We start from the raw sequence: 19,540 nt of genomic DNA on the forward strand, positions 1-19,540 counted from the left end.
TTAGAGTCTTAGCGCATTGGAGTATCAGAGCATCAGAGCAATGAAGCATTAGTGTATTCAAGTATAAGAGTATAAGAGCATTGGAGCACTAGAGTATTGGAATATTGGAGCATTGGAATATTAGCGTATTAGACCATTAGAGCATTGGAATATTAGACTATTAGAGCATTGGAATATTAGACTATTAGAGCATTGGCGTATTGGAGTGTTGGATTATTGAAGTATTGGGGCATTAGAATATTGGAATATTAGTGTATAAGTCTATTAGAGCATTGGAATATTGGAATATTAGAGTATTAGAGCACTGGAGCAAAGAGTATTGGAATATTAGAGTATTAGCCTATTAGAGAAGAAGAGTATTGGAGCATTGGAATATTAGAGTATTGGAGCAGTAGAGTATTGGAATATTAGAGCATTAAAGCATTGGAGTATTGGAATATAAGTGTACTACAGCATTGGAGTATTGCAATATTCAAGTATTAAACTATAAGTGTATTAGAGCATTGAAGTATTGAGTGCTGCTTCTTTACTACCAGTGAATGGCGGGAAACGTGCAGCGGTATAGGGCGTCAATAAGGAAACTGAGTAAAATGAAATACATTTCAAATAAAAACACAATGTTTTCTTTCGCTTTACTCGGAGGAACGGGCGACAGGGACACGCAGCGGAGCGACGATCGCGACACGATTGCTCCCTCTCCGTTACGCACCCCCCTCAGGATGCTGCCCGAAGCAGCCACACACACACACACACACACACACACACACACCTAAAAGCAGTCAATTCCAATGTCACTACACCATGAGATACGTGGAATACATCGTATTACTTAAATATCTATATCTAGGGAAAGATTTATTTATTGATGTAAATATTAGCGTTGATATTTCTTCCACTTGGGCAACGCTCATCATTGGATGGGCCCCTGGAGGCCACTGGGCCCCTGTGCGGTTGCACCGTCGCGACTAAAAACGTACTGTATCACATTTCATGCCACAGAGAAAGGATGATGGAATACAAACCATAATACTGTCCTAAATCTCTCTGTTGCTCAGTGAGGTCATCGTTTAGCTGCCAGTCTGCCGGCTCGGACCTTCACACTAAAATTTAATCGTAAATCATCTGCATCTTCTGGAGCGCGGCGGGCCACGTCACAGCCTGACGACCTCCTCGCACTTTGGGAGGAATGTTTTAAAAAGGAAGGAGAGACCATCTGGGAAAACAGAGGAGATGTAAATCAGAAACAGAATGAAAGTGAAACATGAGAAAAGCTTAAAATAATCACGACACGTGTGCTGCACTTATTCAAATGAACTTTTAAAAAAAGATTTTTGTTGTATTTCTTATTTTATTCCTTTTTATTGTTATTATTTTCTTTTATATATTTATGTATATAATACATTTGTAAAAAAAAAAAATATCACTTATTTTTTATTATTCCCCAAAATTCTTATAATTTTTTTTATTCTTTATTACCTTTTTTCCCAGACTGTTAAACGTTTTTATGCTATTTGACTGCAGAGTAAATGGAGATGAACATGTATTTGGTGGAATAAACTGATTCTGTTTATGTACTTTAAACCATAACATGTCACATACAGATCAGCCACAACATGAAACCACTGAATAACGACAAGTGAATAATATGTCTCATCTTGTTCCAATGGCACCTGTCAAGGGGTGGGATATATTATTATATATATACTGTTATATATTAATATTATATATACTGTTATATATATATATATATATATATATATATATATATATATATATATATATATATATATACACTGTTATATATTGTTATATATATACTGTTATATATGAATATTATATATACTGTTATATATTATATGTACTGTTAATATATATATATATATACACACTGTATATTATTATTATTTATCTTCTTCTTTGGGCTGCTCCCGTTAGGGGTGGCCACAGCGGATCATCTGCCTCCAACACCTTGTGTTCTCCTCATCTTACTCCCTGACACCACCCACCTGCATGTCCTCCCTCACCACACCCATAAAGCTTCTCTTTGGCTTCCTCTTTTCCTCTTGCCTGGCAGCTCCACCCTCAGCCTCCTTCTCCCAATGTAACTCTCATCTCTCCTCCACACGTGTCCAAACCATCTCAATCTGGCCTCTCTCACTTTTCCACCAAACTGTCCAACCTGAGCTGTGCCTCTCATGTCCTCCTTCTTAATCCTGTCCTTCCTTGTCCCTCCCAATGAACCTCAACGTCCTCAACTCTGCCACCTCCAGTTCAGCCACCTGCCTTTTAGTCGGTGCCACCGCCTCTAAACCGTACAACATGGCTGCTCTCACTACCATCCTGTACACCTTCCCCTTCACTCTTGCTGGAACCCTTCTGTCACACATCACTCCGGACACTCTTCTCCACCCGCTCCACCCTGCCTGTACTCTCTTCTTCACCTCTCTCCCGCACTCTCCACTGTTTTGGATGGTCGACCCCAAGTACTTGAACTCATCCGCCTTCTCCACCTCCACTCCTTGCATTCTCAGCTTTTCTCCGCCCTCCCTCCCATTCAGGCACATGTATTGTGTCTTACTGCTGCTGACTTTCATTGCTCTTCTCTCTAATGCTGCCTCCACCTCTCCAGGCTCTCCTCCACCTGCTCCCTACTCTCGCTACAGATCACAATGTCATCCGCGAACATCATAGTCCACAGAGACTCCTGCCTGATTTCATCTGTTAACCTGTCCATCACCACTGCAAACAAGAAAGGGTTCAGAGCTGATCCTTGATGCAGTCCCACCTCCACTTTGATGCCCTGGTCACGCCTACTGCACACCTTACTACTGTCTGACTGCCCTCAAACATATCCTGCACCACTCTTACGTATTTCTCTGCCACCCCCCACTTCCTCATGCAATATCACACTTCCTCTCTTGGAACCCTATCATACGCTTTATCTAAATCCACAAAGACGCAGTCAACTCCCTCTGGCCTTCCCTGTTCTTTTCCATCAGCGTTCTTAAAGCAAACATGTCATCTGTAGTACTCTTTCCTGGCATGAAACCATACAGCTGCTCGCTGATCCCCACCCCTCCTCTTAACCTGGCCTCCACTACCCTTTCCCATAGCTTCATGCTTTGGCTGATCAACTTTATTCCCCTGTAGTTACTACAGCTCTGTATGTCTCCCTAACCGTTGAAGATGGGTACCAGTACACTTCTTCTCCACTCCTCTGGCATCTTCTCCCTTTAAAGGATGGTGTTGAGTCTCGTTAGGAACACCACTACCATCTCACCGAAACATTTCCATGCTTCCCAGGTTTGTCATCTGGGCCAACTGCCTTTCCACTCATCTTCTTTAATGCTGTTCTCACCTCATACTTGCTAATTTGCTGCACTTCTTGATCCACTATCCCCACATCATCCACTCTTCTCTCCCTCTCGTTTTCTTCATTCATCAACTCCTCAAAGTTCTCCTTCCACCTTCTCAACACACTCTCCTCACTAGTCAGCACATTCCCATCATTATCCTTCATCACCCTAACCTGTTGTACATCCTTACTTTGTTTTGTTTTACCAATCGGTACAAGTCCTTTTCTCCTTCCTTACTGTCCAACCTCTCATACAACTCGTCGTACATCTTTTCCTTTTCCTCTGCCACTTCTTTCTTCGCCTTGCGCCGCACCAGCTTGTAAACGTGTCTACTTTCTCTATCGCTGACCATCCCCTTTCTTCTTCGCCAACCTCTTGTGCTCAATGCTCTCCTGTACTTCCTCATTTCACCACCAAGAGTCCTTGTCTTCCTTCCTCTTCCCGCATGATTCACAGAGTACCTTCTTGGCGTTTCCCTCACAACTTCTGCAGTTGTTTCCCAGTCATCTGGTGACCCTTCATTCCCACCAATTGCCTGCCTTACCTCTTCCCTAAATTGCATGCAACACGCCTCCTTTTTCAACTTTGACTCTTCTTTCACTCTCTTCCTCTTCTTGGCCTCCAGAGTCATCCTACAGACCACCATTCGATGCTGCCTAGCAACACATCACTTTGCAGTCACTCATCTCTTTCAGATTGCACCACCTGTATAAAATGTAGTCCACCTGTGTGCACCTTCCTCCTCTCTTGTATATCACCCTGTGTTCCTCCCTCTTCTTGAAATACGTATTCAAGATAATAAGAAGAGATAATAATAACAAGATATATAACAAGATAATAATAATAATAATATACAACAGTATATATATAATCATAATATATAACAGTATATATAATGATAGTAATATTATTATTCTATATATACTGTTAATTAACTACTTAACTACTGTAAATTAAAATTATATTCAAAATTCTATTTAATTCTAATTATTATTCTATGAGGCAGTAAGTGAAGAGTGAGTTGTTGAAGTTGATGTGTTGAAGCAGCGTAAGGATCTGAGCCACTTTGACAAGGAGCACATTGTGATGCTGGACGACTGGGTCAGAGCATCTCCACAAGCACAGGTCTTGTGGCTGTTCCTGCTGTGCAGTGGTTACTACTACTACTAAAAGTGTCCAAGGAAGGATGACTGGTGAACCGGCGACAGGGTTAATAGAGTGCTTATCTTATGTATAACTATATATATCTGTCTTAAACTATATATACACTACTCACAAAAAGTTAGGAATATTTGGCTTTTTTGGAATTTATGGAAAATGTAAAAAGTTCATGCTACAGTGATATATCATGAAAGTAGGGCACTTAAGTAGACACATGTAACGGTGATTTCCTCATCTCAAACAATTTATTGAAACAAAAGCCAACAACAGTGGTGGGTTTACCACAACAAAAAATGTCAATGTCTCAATAACTTGTCATGTGCCCTTGAGCATCAATTACAGCTTGACAAGGACGTCTCATGCTGTTCACAGGTCGACTTATTGTCTGCTGAGGCCTGGCCCCCCACTCTTCTTGAAGGGGGCCCTCAGGTCATTGAGGTTCTGGGGTACAGAGTTAGGAGCCTCTACACGGTGACTCAGCTGATCCCATAGGTTTTCTATGGGATTCAGGTCTGGAGAAAGTGCAGGCCACTCCATTTGAGGTGCCCCAGTCTCCAGCAGATGTTCCCTAATGATGCCACCTCCATGAGCTGGAGCGTTGTCGTCCATGAAGATGAAATGAGGCCTGTGTTGTTCATGCAGGGGCACAATGACTGGATTGATGATGTTAGTCAGGTCGTATGGACTTGTCACTGCACCATTCACAAAGTGTAGGGCAGTTCTGTACTGACTAGACACACCTGCCCACACTAACACCATCACCACAAAAGGCTCGTCTGGTGACAACAGTGGCTGATGCGTAGCGCTCTCCAACATCGTTGGCGTCCATCATTTCTGCTCAACGTGATTCGACTTTCATCAGAGAACAGCATTGAGGCCACTGGTTCCTCGTCCAGCATCAACGCTGCCTGGCCCGTGCAAGACCATGATGCCTGTGCCTGGTGGTGTGGTCAGGTGCCCTTGCAGGTGGTCTAGCACGCAGACCACGCTGATGTCAACGGTTTGGAATGGTCTGACGTGACACTTGGTGCCTCTCACCTTCCTTAAATGTGCCTGGAGTTGAGTGGCATCATCATGTGGTTCCTCAGGGCACTGTTCACAATGAAGCGCTCATCAGTGTGGGATGTGGCCAAAGGACGTCCACTTCTATGCCTTTCTGTGACTCTTCCAGTCTCTGTATCTCTGTTGCAAGCTGCTGATGACACTCTGTGACACTCTAAGCTCAGTGGCCACTTCCCTCTGACAACATCCTGTTTGAAGCCTCGCAAGGTGAGGTGCTGTTGATCAGTTGTTGGTGTGGTCTTGGTGTCATGATGTCAACATGTGAACAGCATGATGAAGAGGACTGTTTAGATACCAACTCTAATTGAACCAGGAAATGTATTGGTGGATTCATGGATCAAACACCTGTTGTGAATTTTGTTGTTCAGCTCCTTGTTAGAGAACAGCAAGTTGTGCAAAAAGTACTGAAACATTGAACAGTTGGACATGTGCACTCAAAAGTTTAGAGAAGGTCAAATTAAGTTCAGCTGTAAAGGTTATAGTGCATTTTAGGTTCATCCTAAATTTCACCCGAAAGCCGAATATCCCAAGCTTTTTGTGAGTAGTGTAAGTGCATGAAACTATATCAAAGTGTATATTTGTGTATTTGCCCTGCAGACACACAGCTGGAGCCGCTCCCTGTTCAGTTGGAATCAGAGGAAACTGGAGGAAGTGTTGAATCAGCCGCTGGGGCCCAGAGCCCGGGGCCCCAGAAAGCTGCTGAGAAGGAGGATGTGAGCGACTGTAAAATAAATCATACGTACATGTCTTATAGAAAGCTGTATAAAAAACGTTTAAATATAGACACAGACACACTGATAATAACAGTGTGCATCTAATAACAGATGCACAATTTCCTGCTTTTATTTTCAGGTTTATTTACATTTTCCTGTTTCTGTGTTTTGTATATTGCAATTGTATGCAAATATATGAGCTGCTGTGACTTTCTATCTATTCATCCATCCATGCCTCTATCTAGTGTCTGTGGATCTAAACAGGATCCATTCATCCACCTTCATAGCTTCCTCTTGAAAATATATTATGACAAATAATGTTAAATAACAAATTATGTCATTTGTTGTAAAATATTGACATGGAGAGTGGATGTCTCAGAGAGCGAGAGAGAGACAAACAGACAGACAGAGAGGGAGAGAGACAGACAGACAGAGAGAGAGAGACAAACAAACAGAGAGAGACAGACAGACCGAGAGAGAGACAGAGAGAGAGAGAGAGACAGAGAGCCTGTAAATAACCACTGACGTGCACTGAGAACTACTGACGCTTGTCACTGGGACTGAAAATAATCTGCAAAACTCAAGACCCTGTTCATCAAATCTGCCTTTCATACATCACAATGGACAATATATACACATACACATACATATATATACACATACATATATATACACATACATATATATACACATACATATATATACACATACAAATATATACACACACACATATATATACACACATATATATACACACATATATATATATATATATATATATATATATATATATATATATATACACATATATATATCAATACACATACATATATATATATATACATACACACACACACACACACACACATATATATATATATATACACATACATATTTATTTATTTATATTAGAACATTTCTCCCAATAATTGATCCTGTGCATAGAATCACACTGATATATTTGTGTGTCTGTTTTTTGGGGGAGGTTGTTTCGGTGAATGTCTATTTTTGACTTTTTTGTCTGAGAAACAGAAGATGCAAATGATTGCCACAACAGAAACCAAAAAATGCGAACGAAAGAGTCAACCAGTTACCGCAAAATACATGTGTTGTTTTTTTCATTGCAGTTCTGTTCATTTGTTCGAAATATATTTTATTTTGGTATTGCGTATTTTGTGTATTGTATTTTTTTTGGACTTTTACTTGTTTATTTATTCAATGTCATTTTATTACTCTTTAAAATTACATTCAGTTATTTTTTCTGATTTCTATGATGAACATATTTTATCTGAGCTGCTGTGAAACCACAATTTCCCTCAGGATAAAGTTTCTGTGCATCCATAGGTACCGGGCCGTGCAGATGTAGAAATACCTGTAATAACTTTGATTTGCACTGTTTGAGTTGGACATGACTTGATTCCAGGGGCTTCCTGCGTCTCTGTGAGAAGCTTCTTCACAGCTTGATTAGAGGTGAGGAGCAATAAACAAGTAGAGCCACTTAAAAACAAAACCACTTCCAGCGAACGGCCTTGAGGGCTTATGGATTTGGTATCCATAACAGCAACACCATGGCAACCAGAAATATCATGGCAACCAGCAACACCATGACAACCGGCAACGCCATGGCAATTGGCCATACCATGGCAACCTGGAACACCATGGCAACAAGCAACACCACGGCAACAACCTGGCAATCAGCAGTTGCTGGTCTGCCACCATGGCAACCAGCAACACCATGGCAACCGGCAGCGCCATGGCAATCAGCAGATGCTGGTCTGCTACCATGACAACCAGCAACACCATGGCAACCGGAAATACCATGGCAACCAGCGGTACCATGGCAATTGGCAATCCCATGGGAACCGGCAACACAATGTCAAACAGTAACACTATGGTAATTGGCAATACCATGTCAACCAGCAACAGCACAACAACCGGCAACACCATGGCAACCAGTAACACTATGACAACCAGCAACATGGCAGTGGGATCTGGCACCCAGTAGTTGCTCTGTGTTGGATATTTCTGTATGGATAACTCAGCTCAGCTCAGCTCAGCTCAGCTCAGCTCACTCGCCACCAAATAGACGCAGAATGACTGATAAAAGGTTTTAACCAGAGATTCAAACCTTTAACTTTTTCTTGCTCAGTTATTTGTCCGAACCGAAACGTACCAGCGTGTTTGGGAGACCGATCGGTTGCCACAGGGGGCGCCATGTGAAAACAAGGAAACAGCACAAAAATCCAAAAATAGGGGCGATGCCCTTTAATGTATAATCACGTTTTTTTGCCGTGTAAGATTTAGCACCAACTCAGGAAGTGTCACCGCCGACCGACTGCCCGACAGATGCAGCAGTAAAGCAAATGCCTCTTTGCCCAATAAATCTGTTCCCACTTTCCCTCCCCCGCGTGCTCGGCTTTGTTCTCCTGGCCAATGAACTCAGCTCAGAACGACGCCCTGTCTCACCGCCGCTGTCTCACCCCTGCTGTCTCCCCCCTGCTGTCTCACGCACTTGGTTACACCCCAAATGGAATCTGAATCCAACTGGACTGTGCCTCCAACACAGTGTCAAAGCACTGGACCTCCATCTCAGAGGATGCCCACTGGTGTTCGGCGGGTCAAGGCCACCAGTGGGCGTGGTCACCAGACCCCATGTGGCTTTTGGATGGTGTTAAGGTTCAGGGGAAGGTCACACGGGTCAGGGGACCAGCTGGACCTTCGGGGTCTTCCGTAAGTTCACCGAGCGACGCTATAACCATCACAGAGCATGGTGAGATCCTCCGGAGTCTGGTGAGGTCCACCGGGGAGGGTTTGCATGGGCGCGGTCCGATGGACCTTAGCGCTACCCGGACATTCAAGGGGACACCACCGTGATCAGCAAGGAGCCAACTGGGGGCATCCACACCATGGTTGGAGGTTGCATGACGGCCGGGGACGACGGTCAGATCTGGTCTTGCTCCTGAAACTGATCAAGAATTTTGCAGTTGCCTCGCTGGGCTGTATCCATGTAAGCAGCTGTGGGGTTTCTTTTTTTTGGGGGGGGGGTCCTCTGGATCTGCTCGGCTGATCCAGAGGACCCCCCAAAAATGCACCAGTGGAGGTGGCATCGACACTGAGCAGAGGTTGCTCGCGTAGCCGTTGACGATTGTGTTGGCCACATAAGCACAGTGCGTTGGACCACTTCCTTGGAGCGACCCCTCCACGCCCACACCCTCTTTATCATTAAAGATGGAGGCACACGCCGCACACTTGCCGATTCCACGGGGCCCCCGACGTGCGGCAGTTGACGAACCAAAACGGCAGCTTAGAAAATGGATTTCTCACATTGTGCACAAGAAGAATAGAGTCGGTGGAGGTCTTGCTCTGCCTCCACGCCGCAGGACGGGTGGAGGGTGGTTCCTCCATGAACCGTGAGAAGAACTTATCAGTCCCCACCCGGGGGGGGGGGGGCGGCAGCGTGTCAGCCAGGAATAGGGCTGGGACGCCGGTATCTGCACCACCTCCGTCCGCACGTCTGGAGATAATGCAGCCGTCAATCACAGCGACACGACCAAGGGAGGGGTCCAACCGCGCCACCCTGCCCAAGTATTCCAGGACTGTCCTTTATTTCAAGGCCCCCGGACCTTGACTGGGGGGGGGGAGGGATCTGGTCCATGACGGCTCCTACAAGGGGATCTGGGGCTCGAACCGCTTGGTCGTAGTCCGGACTCGAACGCCTTATTCAGTGCGTTCACTGGGTTACATGACATTGCCGAGCCCTATGTCGCCCGTTGGCCCCCTCCGACACCTTCCTAAATATAGCTGCCACTAATCCTGCGGGGCCCGGGAGGGGGAGGGGGAGAGGCCCGGACGGGGGCTGGATGACCAGGACGAGCCGGGTCACACTGGGACCGGGACTGGAATGTGCCTGGTGATAAAAATGTTTGTGTTTTTTGGGTTTTTTTTTTTTTTTTTTTGCTGCGTGGGAGGTCTGGCTTCCTTCAGGCTCCACCAGCGCAGAAATGTGACGAGGCGCCGCGATGCTGCCGTGCTGCCACCTGCTGGCGTGGATGAACAGGTCTGAGACCTTCATTGATTTGTTTTATTGTATGTTTTTTTAGCTTTATCGTAGCATGTAAATCCCCATTAAAATGTTTTCTTGTATATTTTCACATTTTCTACTTAATCTTTGGGATTATTGCGTATTGCCCTTTCCTATTTGTATTCTTATTTCTTTATAATTACTGTTATATTATAATAATAATAATTATTATTATTATAGCCATGTTTGACTGGAGCTGCTCCGACACCGAAATTTCCTGGGGAAAATCTGGGGAACAAGAATAAAGCATCCATCAATATCCATAAACAGAATGAGGAGATGACACCACAACTTGGACAGTTTGGTCTTTAATAGACTCACAGTCGCACAAGGAGCCTTCAGCTCAACATTAAAATATCAGTTTCTCAAGCGTCTCAAACAGAAAAACAGAAAGAGTCTGAGAGGGATTTACAAAACAACACCATCTGTGTGAAGCGGCCACACGGTGAGAGAAAACCACCGGTGCACATTCCACTTCCAGCGCCGTCCTTCCCCGGTGCCTGGAGCTCGGCTCGGCAGGAAGGTTTCTACCGGACACCGTCGTCCTCTCAGCGTCCGGCTTCCCATACAATCAAAACACGATCGATGGAGGAGGTTTCACTCTGAAGAAATCACATATTTACATCTAGTGGAGAGAGGTGGGCAAAGTTTAACACCAACAAACACTCCCACGGGCGGCCATATTGTATGACTTTTATAACTGAAGACATGTTTAAGGGCCCCCATAAGCCTGGGGAGGCCTCCCCGGACCCAAGAGACGCCGTGAACGTGGGTCTTCATCGCACCTCAGCCCCTTTCCCGGCGTCCAACCAGCTCCATTTACATGATTCACATGGGAAGCAAGTCTCTGGGGGTTAAATAACTCAGATATAAGGAACAACGGGAGGAGAGTCTTCTTCTCTTCCTGTCAAACCTCGGCCTGCTCCGCTCGGCTGCACCGGACGAGCGTCCAGTTGAAAGGTGGACTCTCCCTCCGTCTTGGTGTCTGGTGCCTGGGTCTCCAGGGGCTCGTCGCGGGCCCCGGGCCCCTCCGGTCCTGGAGGACAGCGGTAGGTTGGCACACGGGCTCCGGGGGCGGGGGTGGTGGTGGCGATGGTGGTGGTGGTGGTGGTGGGTGGGGTGTTAGCGTTGTGCGCCACCTGCTGCCGTCCTGGTGGGGGACAGGGAGCCGCGCCTCACAGGACCTCTGGGGAAGGGGTCAGAGGTCAAAGCAGGTCTAGCTTGTTTGTACAGCAGCACGACGTAACATGAGCCACCCAGTAAATACCCATGAGCTTGAGGAACGTCGTAGTAACAAACAGCCTCCCTGCGAGAGAGGTCAAAGGTCACGGAGGTCAACGGGACTCCTGTCTGGGCCAACGCAGCCCTGGTCAAGTGGTAGTAACAGTAGTAGTAGTAATACTACTACTACTACTCCTCAGTAATACTACAAATAGTTCTACTAGAACTAGTACTAATGTAGTGGAAGTAGCATTCTAAGTAGTAACAGTAGTAGTAACAGAAGCAGTAGTAATATAAGTAGCAATAGCAGTAGTAATATTTGTAACAGTAGAAGGGCAGTAGAAGTGGTAGTAGCAGTAATAGTTGTAGTAGTAGTAGGACAGTAGAAGTGGTAGTAATAATAGTAGTACTAATAGTAGTAGTAACAGAAGCAGTAAAAATTTTAGTAGCACTAGCAATAGTAGTAGTAATATTTGTAACAGTAGTAGGGCAGTAGAAGTGGTAGTAGTAGTAATAGTCGTCGTAGTAGTAGTAGTAGGACAGTAGAAGTGGTAGTAATAATAGTAGTAGTAATAGTAGTAGTAGTAGATATAGTAATAGTAGTAGTATAGTAGTAGCAGTAATACCAGTAGTACTACATCATATGAAAACCCTCCTGTCAACACCAGCTTCCACCACCAGGAGCAGCCGTCCAGCACAGCCTTGTTGACTGGAGGCTGTAAACCTCTGACCCGGGGGCCAAACAGGGTCACTAGGGGGGTCAAACAGGGTCCTGGTGCATGCTGGGTAAACCCACGCCTTGTTCCACAGCTCTGCACCATTCAACAGATGTTGGGAGAATCGATCAAAAAGAGAGATCCAACTGATCGAGCGATTAATCGATCGATCAGGAATAAGTCAGAAAGTAATCAAAGTCAGTATGTGTGTACACACACACACACACACACACACACACACACACACACACACACACACACACACACACACACACACACACACACACACACACACATCGTACACAACAATAAATAACGTAAAAAAGCAACATTTGAGAAAGACATTTACACCAAACCATGAACATAAAACATACAAATAAAAGTTATATTAAAAATATATATATTACATTTCTTATATTTCAAAAATTAATCACTTATTTGAATATTAATCACTTACTCGTATAAAGACTTATTTGCCAAGAATGTAAAAAAGTTAAGATACATTTGAGAAAAATATTTACATGAAACCGAAGATAAAAATAACATTTCAAAACTAAAATTGTTTTGAATATTAAAAAAAATGAATGCATTGGTGGGGGGCGGGGCAGGGCAGGGAGGGTGGAGCAGGGCAGGGTGGGCGGGGCGGACGCCTGAGCTCCCGAGCATCAACATTGAAATGAGCGGCAGAGCCTTAAAATAAAGCACCCTGCCCCTCCGCCCCCAAGCTGCACCCACCCAACTCCACCCTGACGCTCCTCTACAGCTCTGCAAGCCAAGGCTGAGTGGGGGCTGCAGGTTTGTTTTGTTTTGATTTTGGTGTTTTTAGCCTCCACCCTGTTTGCTTTGGAGCCAGATTTACGACGGTGGAGGAGCAGGTGGAGGGGTTCTAACCCTCCACCTGCTCCTCCACACTCATTGAATGTGACGTCAGGACACTGAATTAAATCTGTCAACAGGTTAAAGATAACACCACCCCAACCACCCAACTCACACCTCCCCTACTCTCCTCCCCCTTGTGGACATGATGTGAAGCTGCAGCTGTGATGACACTGAACCCAGTTTGTAGTACAGTATGTAGTACAGTGTGTATCTCAGTGTGTAGTACAGTGTGTAGTACAGTGTGTAGTACAGTGTGTATCTCAGTGTGTAGTACAGTGTGTAGTACAGTGTGTAGTACAGTGTGTAACTCAGTGTGTAATACAGTGTGTAGTACAGTAGTACCTGCGACGTGCTGGGCCTTCATGGGCGTGGCTCTCTTCATGAACTCGTCGGGGTCGAAGGCGGCCATCGGCTCATGGGGCTCCACCTCCCGCCCTCCGTGGGTGCCGTTGCCATGGTTACCGAGCGGGATGAGGCCGTTCTCATGGCGGGAGGGCGGCACGCCGTTCACGTGCACGGGGGCGGGGCTGCGTGGGACAAGACGGGGCAGAGCGGTGGCGAAGGAGTCGGATTTAGTTTGTTTGGTTTGATGCACATGGTTCCTTCTGTCACTTTCTATTCTTCTATCTTTTCATGTTTAACTGAGCATTTTACCCTTTACCTTCATTTATATAAAAAATTATTATTTATTTATATAATTTATTATTTAAAAATAACCTGTTTATTTTCATTTATCTGACTATTTCTGTTTTGTATTTTTTAGCAATTTGTATAGATTTGAAATTCTTTATTATTTTTTACTTCACTTTTTATTATATTGTACTGAAGTATTATCTTTATTCTCCGTATTGTGAGCTCTTTATACTCATCGCCTGTAGTGAAACGCACTGATCCTTACCGAGACAAATTTGTGTATTTTGTGATTATTATCAAAATATGACATGAATACTATAATTTATATAATTATTATATCTAAATTCTAAGGATATTTCTCAAACATAAGATGCTTCGTTCTCACCTTTCCTTCCCTCCGCTCTGTCCGTTTTCTGTCCGGGGCTGGTAGTCTGCACCCGCTGCAACACACACACACACACACACACACACACACACACACACACACACACACACACACACACACACACACACACACACACACACACACACACACACACACACACACACACACACACAATAAGATTAAATAAAAAGCTTTGATCTGAAACTTGGTGTTGAACTCCTGTTGAATCACATAATGAAAAACAATGAACAAGATAGTTCTGAAAAATCTATTATTTCCTCAATTGTATTATTATTATTAATAATAAAAAATAATAAATACAATTATAAAAACATTAAAATGAATTAAGTGGGAATGATAATGTGTTATTCTATTTTATCTTGACAAAATATTTCAGCAGAAATGGCACACCTTATCTGCAAGTTTCCAAAAAAAGTACTTAAAAAAAAATACATACAGTAATGCTTTGTACTTGTACTTCGTCCTTCGTCCTAAACTACCAGTGTGATCAACCACAAACAGAGTGTTCAGCAGAGTCTGGACCCTGAGGAGGAGTCTGGGACGGACCAAGAAGAAGACCCAGAACTCTTTGTTTCTTCCTCTGTGGTCATCAGGGACCGGGCGGACCTCCATACCCCTGATGGGAGCAGAGGAACGCCTGCCAGACCCTCCGGACCTCCAGCCGCATCGGCGGTTTGGATCAAGGCTCCCACCGCAGCGGAGGAAACATTCCTCTTGGACCACACGTGTCCATGTGGATCCATCAGCTGCAGAACCCGATACAGAGGCTGCACCACCTCCCCACCTCCACCTGGGGGCGTTACTATTATCATGACTGGGTAACTGGAAGCAAAGTCTACGCAGAGTGGAGGAGTGGGTGGAGGTCAGAAGTCTGTCGTGATAGGCAACATTAAAGTCATTTCACAAACCAAATGCAGGAAGAACTTTCCCTTTTTTGACCGAACGATGCAATATCTGCACAGATTTGTCAAGAGCGGAAAAAGATGTTGTGGTGGATGTCATAATGACACATACAACCAAGAACTGAAAAAGAAGTCTGGAGCCTGAAGACTTCTGGAACAGTGTGATTTGGACTGACAAAACCAAAATTCAACGTTTTGGCCACAACCAGAGAGAATGTCTGGAGAAAAAAAAAAAAAAAAAAAAAAAAAAAAAAAAGGCTGAAGCATTTGTGGAGACCACCTTGCCAAGTGTGGAGGATGGGGGCGGATCCAGGATGCTTTGGGTGGAATAAGAAGGGAGTCCATCAAATGTCAAGAGATCCTAGAGGACGATGTTTGAGAGTCAGTCCAGACTTTGAGGTTGAAGGGTTGGGTTGGCTGTTCCAGCAAGACAAAGAACTGAAGTAAACCTCAACACCAACCATGAAGAACCTCCATGAAGAACATGCATGAAGAACATCCATGAAGAAGCTCCATGAAAGACGGGTGAAGGGTTTTGGAGCGGCCGTGACAGCGCCAGAGCATCAAGTGTGAACCTGCTCAGTGTCTCAGGGCTCCACTGGAATCCAGATGTGCCGCCGGTTGAGGAACCTTCCTACGGATGGGGGAGAGGACCGGGGTGGAATGCCCCTTTACGCGGCTGCAGGCCATGTCAAACTGCCGGACAGATGTGTCCTCAGCAGCTGGACAGGATATGAGGAGAAGCCAAAATCTAAGTATACCACTTCATAAAAAGCACTCCTCGGCTAAATCTGACTCAGATGTCGTCGCAAACAACAAATACCTGTGGTTTCATTCAGCGTGGACACGGAGCAGACAGATAAATCAAAAAAAGACATGGGCGACTTCCTAAGGTGGCACCAACGTGTTCGGAAAGATTGAATGATGAATGATTCAACGTTCTTTAAATCTCTTCCAAATCAACCCCCCCGTGGTTCACAGCCGCTCTGACATGAAAACCTTTTTCGAGAATCTGTACTGAAGTACAGAGCATATTTTGACGCTTTGTCCACGACATTTCAAAGCTAATATCTGTACTTTTTTATTCTACTTATTTATTTTCACACCATCCAAATAATTTAGCAAAAATAAATAAACAAAATTGATATTTACCCATTATTATTATAATTATTATCTATAAACCAAATCAGGATATGTTTATATATGTATTGAAGTCAGGGTATTTGTGACTCAGCGCAGCAAAACCTGCGCATTGTCGCGCTTTTCTAAAATGGCCAGGAGCGGCCAAATACGCCCCCCCCCCCCCCCCCCCCCCCCCCCCCACTCAATCTATTTTCAAAACCGAGCTTGATTTATAAATAGTAGAAAAATGTTAAACCGTGGAGTTAAATATTCCCGTTAGATGACATGGAGAAACACAGTTCAGTTACCGAGACGCTGAACAGCGCTGAACAACGCCGATCGATGGTTTCCTTTAAAGCGAGCGTCCAGGTGAAGATCATTCCTCCATATTCCATGTGATGTGACGTCACAATGTGAAACCTTTTTGATAGAATTCAACCTTTAAATCGTACGTGTTTTATACACATACTTGGATTCATTGTTGTGTAGGCGGCGTAAGCCGCAAAGAAGAAAAGCTGACGTCACTTCCGTAAACAAGCCGATGATCCGGTTTCACTTGTTTGTGAAAACTTTCGTCTCCGTGTTGTAATTGATCACAAGAAGCAGGTGGAGGAAGATCTAAATTATATTTGGGACCTTATTCTGACCAGTGCAATAGATCCAAATCAGTTTAAGCAGCGCGAACCGGACTTCATTTTCCGCAATGATAGTCAGTTCTCCGACAGCAATGCTAAGAACGACAGCGCTTCTGAATCCGATAGCGGCGTTAACCCGGATTTGGAGAACATTTCAAACCTGAATGTGACGATGAAACTGAATATTTTCAAGAACCACCGGAGGAGACTGACGACACGCCCGTTGTTGTTAGAACGGAAGAAGTTGATGACGTGATGAAGTCCGTTGAGGTTGGCGATGCAGATTATGAACAAGTAGCCAGGGGCCGAGAGAAAATGGAAAGAGGCCCCAAACAGGCTCTCGGGGTGTAGCTGGGGTAGGGTTTGGGTTAGCCCACATAATAACTCCAAGAGCTTTGAAGATATTTGGCATACACACACATTAATATATTAAATGACACACCGAGGCTGATATACCATAATATTGATACTCTACATTTTGTTGTGTTGTCGGCACTTTTAAACCACTAAATAATTCCACTTTTATAAAACATGTAAATTCTTCCTGTTAAATAAAAGCCTTTATAAAAGGCTGTTCAACATTCCCTCAAAACACAAGAACAATGCAGAGATTGCCCCATTCAGCAGGGGGTCAAGTGGCCATGTGACAAGTAGCCATGCGGCTGTGTTGGTCCTCCACCCATTTGCATTGTGGGAGCTGGCTGAACCAAGTGTAGGGAAAACTTTGAAGGTGATTATCTCAGAAACACAGTTTGCCACACCCTCATCGTGAACAAGTCATAGCTTTAAAAATATTTTCTTGATTTGCACAAGTGACAACTTGTTTGGAAGCTCTGATTCTTGACTTTCAAATGATGCAAAAAATAATCATAAAAAAGGCACCAAATGACCCTAAAGTCTGCGGTCGGTCACATTTGTACTTTTTCTGCTGAACCTGCTCCTTGTCCTCCTTACCTCTGCTGCTCGGGGTCTCCTGGACCTGGACCTGGATGGGCAGGGCGGTCCTGGTCTCCTTCTGTGGAGACAGAAGAACATTCTGGTGACTCAGAGTGGACGGTTGGGAAGGGATATAGGTAGGGGGTACTGTGGAGGTATAGAGTGGAGGAATGGCAGGTGGAGCTAAGAGGTACTGTGGTGGTATCAAGTGGAGGTGGAGGTAGAAGGTACTGCGGCGGTGTCGAGTGGAGATATTGGAGGTGGAGGTGTGGAGGTTCTGCGGAGGTAGAGGTAGGAGGTACTATGGCGGTGTAGAGTGGAGATATGGGAGGTGGAGGTGTGGAGGTACGGAGGTACTGTGGAGGTAGAGCAGAGATATGGGAGGTGGAGGTGTGGCGGTACCGTGGAGGTAGAGCAGAGGTATGGGAGGTGGAAGTGTGGCGGTAGGAGGTATGAGGAGCTATGAGGTACTGCGGAGGTAGGGAGGTAATGTGGAGGTGGAGATATGTAGTGGAGGTGGATGTACCGAGAGGTGGAGGTGAGACGGACCACACCTACCTTGTCTCCTCCGTCCGACCTGCGCGTCCTCTTCATGATCTCCTCCAGACGCTGAAGGACAAAGACAAAGCAGAAGATCGGGGGTCAGGGGTCAGGGCAGGAGGTCTGTGAGGTCTCCAAAACATCTTTTCAAGTTTTTTGCTGAAAGTACCGCTCAGAGTATGCATTCTAGTCATTGTAACATGCCTCAAAAACCCTCCTGTTCCAAAACACTGTTTCCTGGGGCCACTAGCTCTGGGAGCCAATGGGGTTTGAGCATGGCTTCCTGGTTTCGTTGTTTTTACTCCGTAACTTCCACTGATGTCACCTCCTCCATCCACCAGAATGTGTGGGTCAACAAATCCCAGGTGAAATAATCATCCAGCGTCTGAATCGTCGTCATGTTGGATCCACGAGGCCTCGTTGAAAACTTTGTTCCCACTTCCGTGGTCGTGCTCCAGACTTGTGGAGTCACGGACGCTGCACCGTGACTCTCACACACACGTGGATTTTTCGTTCGATCTAAACGTCAGAAAATAAATTATATCATAAAAATAATCTGAAGAGACAGAAGAAAAAAATCTTCAATAAAAACAGTGTTTTTATTGGTTCTGTTTGGAGAAACACACAGTGGCACGCGCGTCCCAGCCGACTGAACACCACCTACTGTGCTTTGCAGAATATTGTTTTTTGAATACTTCCATTTTCCTCTTCTCCAGTTTCTTCAGGGACAGTTGGTAGTACTTTGTACTTCTTTTCAAATATTTGTTGAGTTACTCAGATGGAGACAGTTCTGATTGTACTGCGCCCCAATGCTACGTAGTACTGAGACAGAACCACAACAAACTGAGCGGGTTGCCTCACTCCACAGTGTTGGTAGAACCATGAGACCCACATGGAAGTACACAACACATGGAAGTACACAACACATGGAGGTACACAACACATGGAGGTACACAACACATGGAAGTACACAAGCAATGGAAAGTAAAACTTCTATCTCATGTCAGGTTTATTGTACATCCTTTCTGTTCCGCCGTTTATTCCAGAAGTCATTGTACGGGGTCGTATCCGTTTATTGGGACGTGATGGTTTTAGTTTGTATCTTTTCATCTTTGAAGAAGCGTCTGTTGTCAAATTTACACATTTTCACATTTAACTGTGAAAAAAAACAAAAAAC

General features: G+C 44.7%; 1 protein-coding gene across 1 annotated transcript in view; it reads right to left on the minus strand.

The window, feature by feature from the left end:
• Positions 1-10,685: 10,685 nt before the first annotated feature.
• The window catches only part of map7d1a (MAP7 domain containing 1a), a gene marked incomplete at its 5' end in the record, with an annotated part of 48,788 nt that continues 39,933 nt past the window's right edge, over positions 10,686-19,540 (minus strand). Inside the window, 5 exons of the mRNA XM_080005774.1 lie at positions 10,686-11,559; positions 13,532-13,716; positions 14,208-14,262; positions 17,842-17,902; positions 18,382-18,432. Of these exons, the coding sequence (XP_079861900.1) occupies positions 11,549-11,559; positions 13,532-13,716; positions 14,208-14,262; positions 17,842-17,902; positions 18,382-18,432 (363 nt within the window). The 3' untranslated portion in view covers positions 10,686-11,548. The remainder of the gene's footprint in view (positions 11,560-13,531; positions 13,717-14,207; positions 14,263-17,841; positions 17,903-18,381; positions 18,433-19,540) is intronic.

This window comes from Zeus faber (genome assembly GCF_960531495.2).
Source record: "Zeus faber genome assembly, chromosome: 8".
NCBI lineage: Eukaryota > Metazoa > Chordata > Actinopteri > Zeiformes > Zeidae > Zeus > Zeus faber.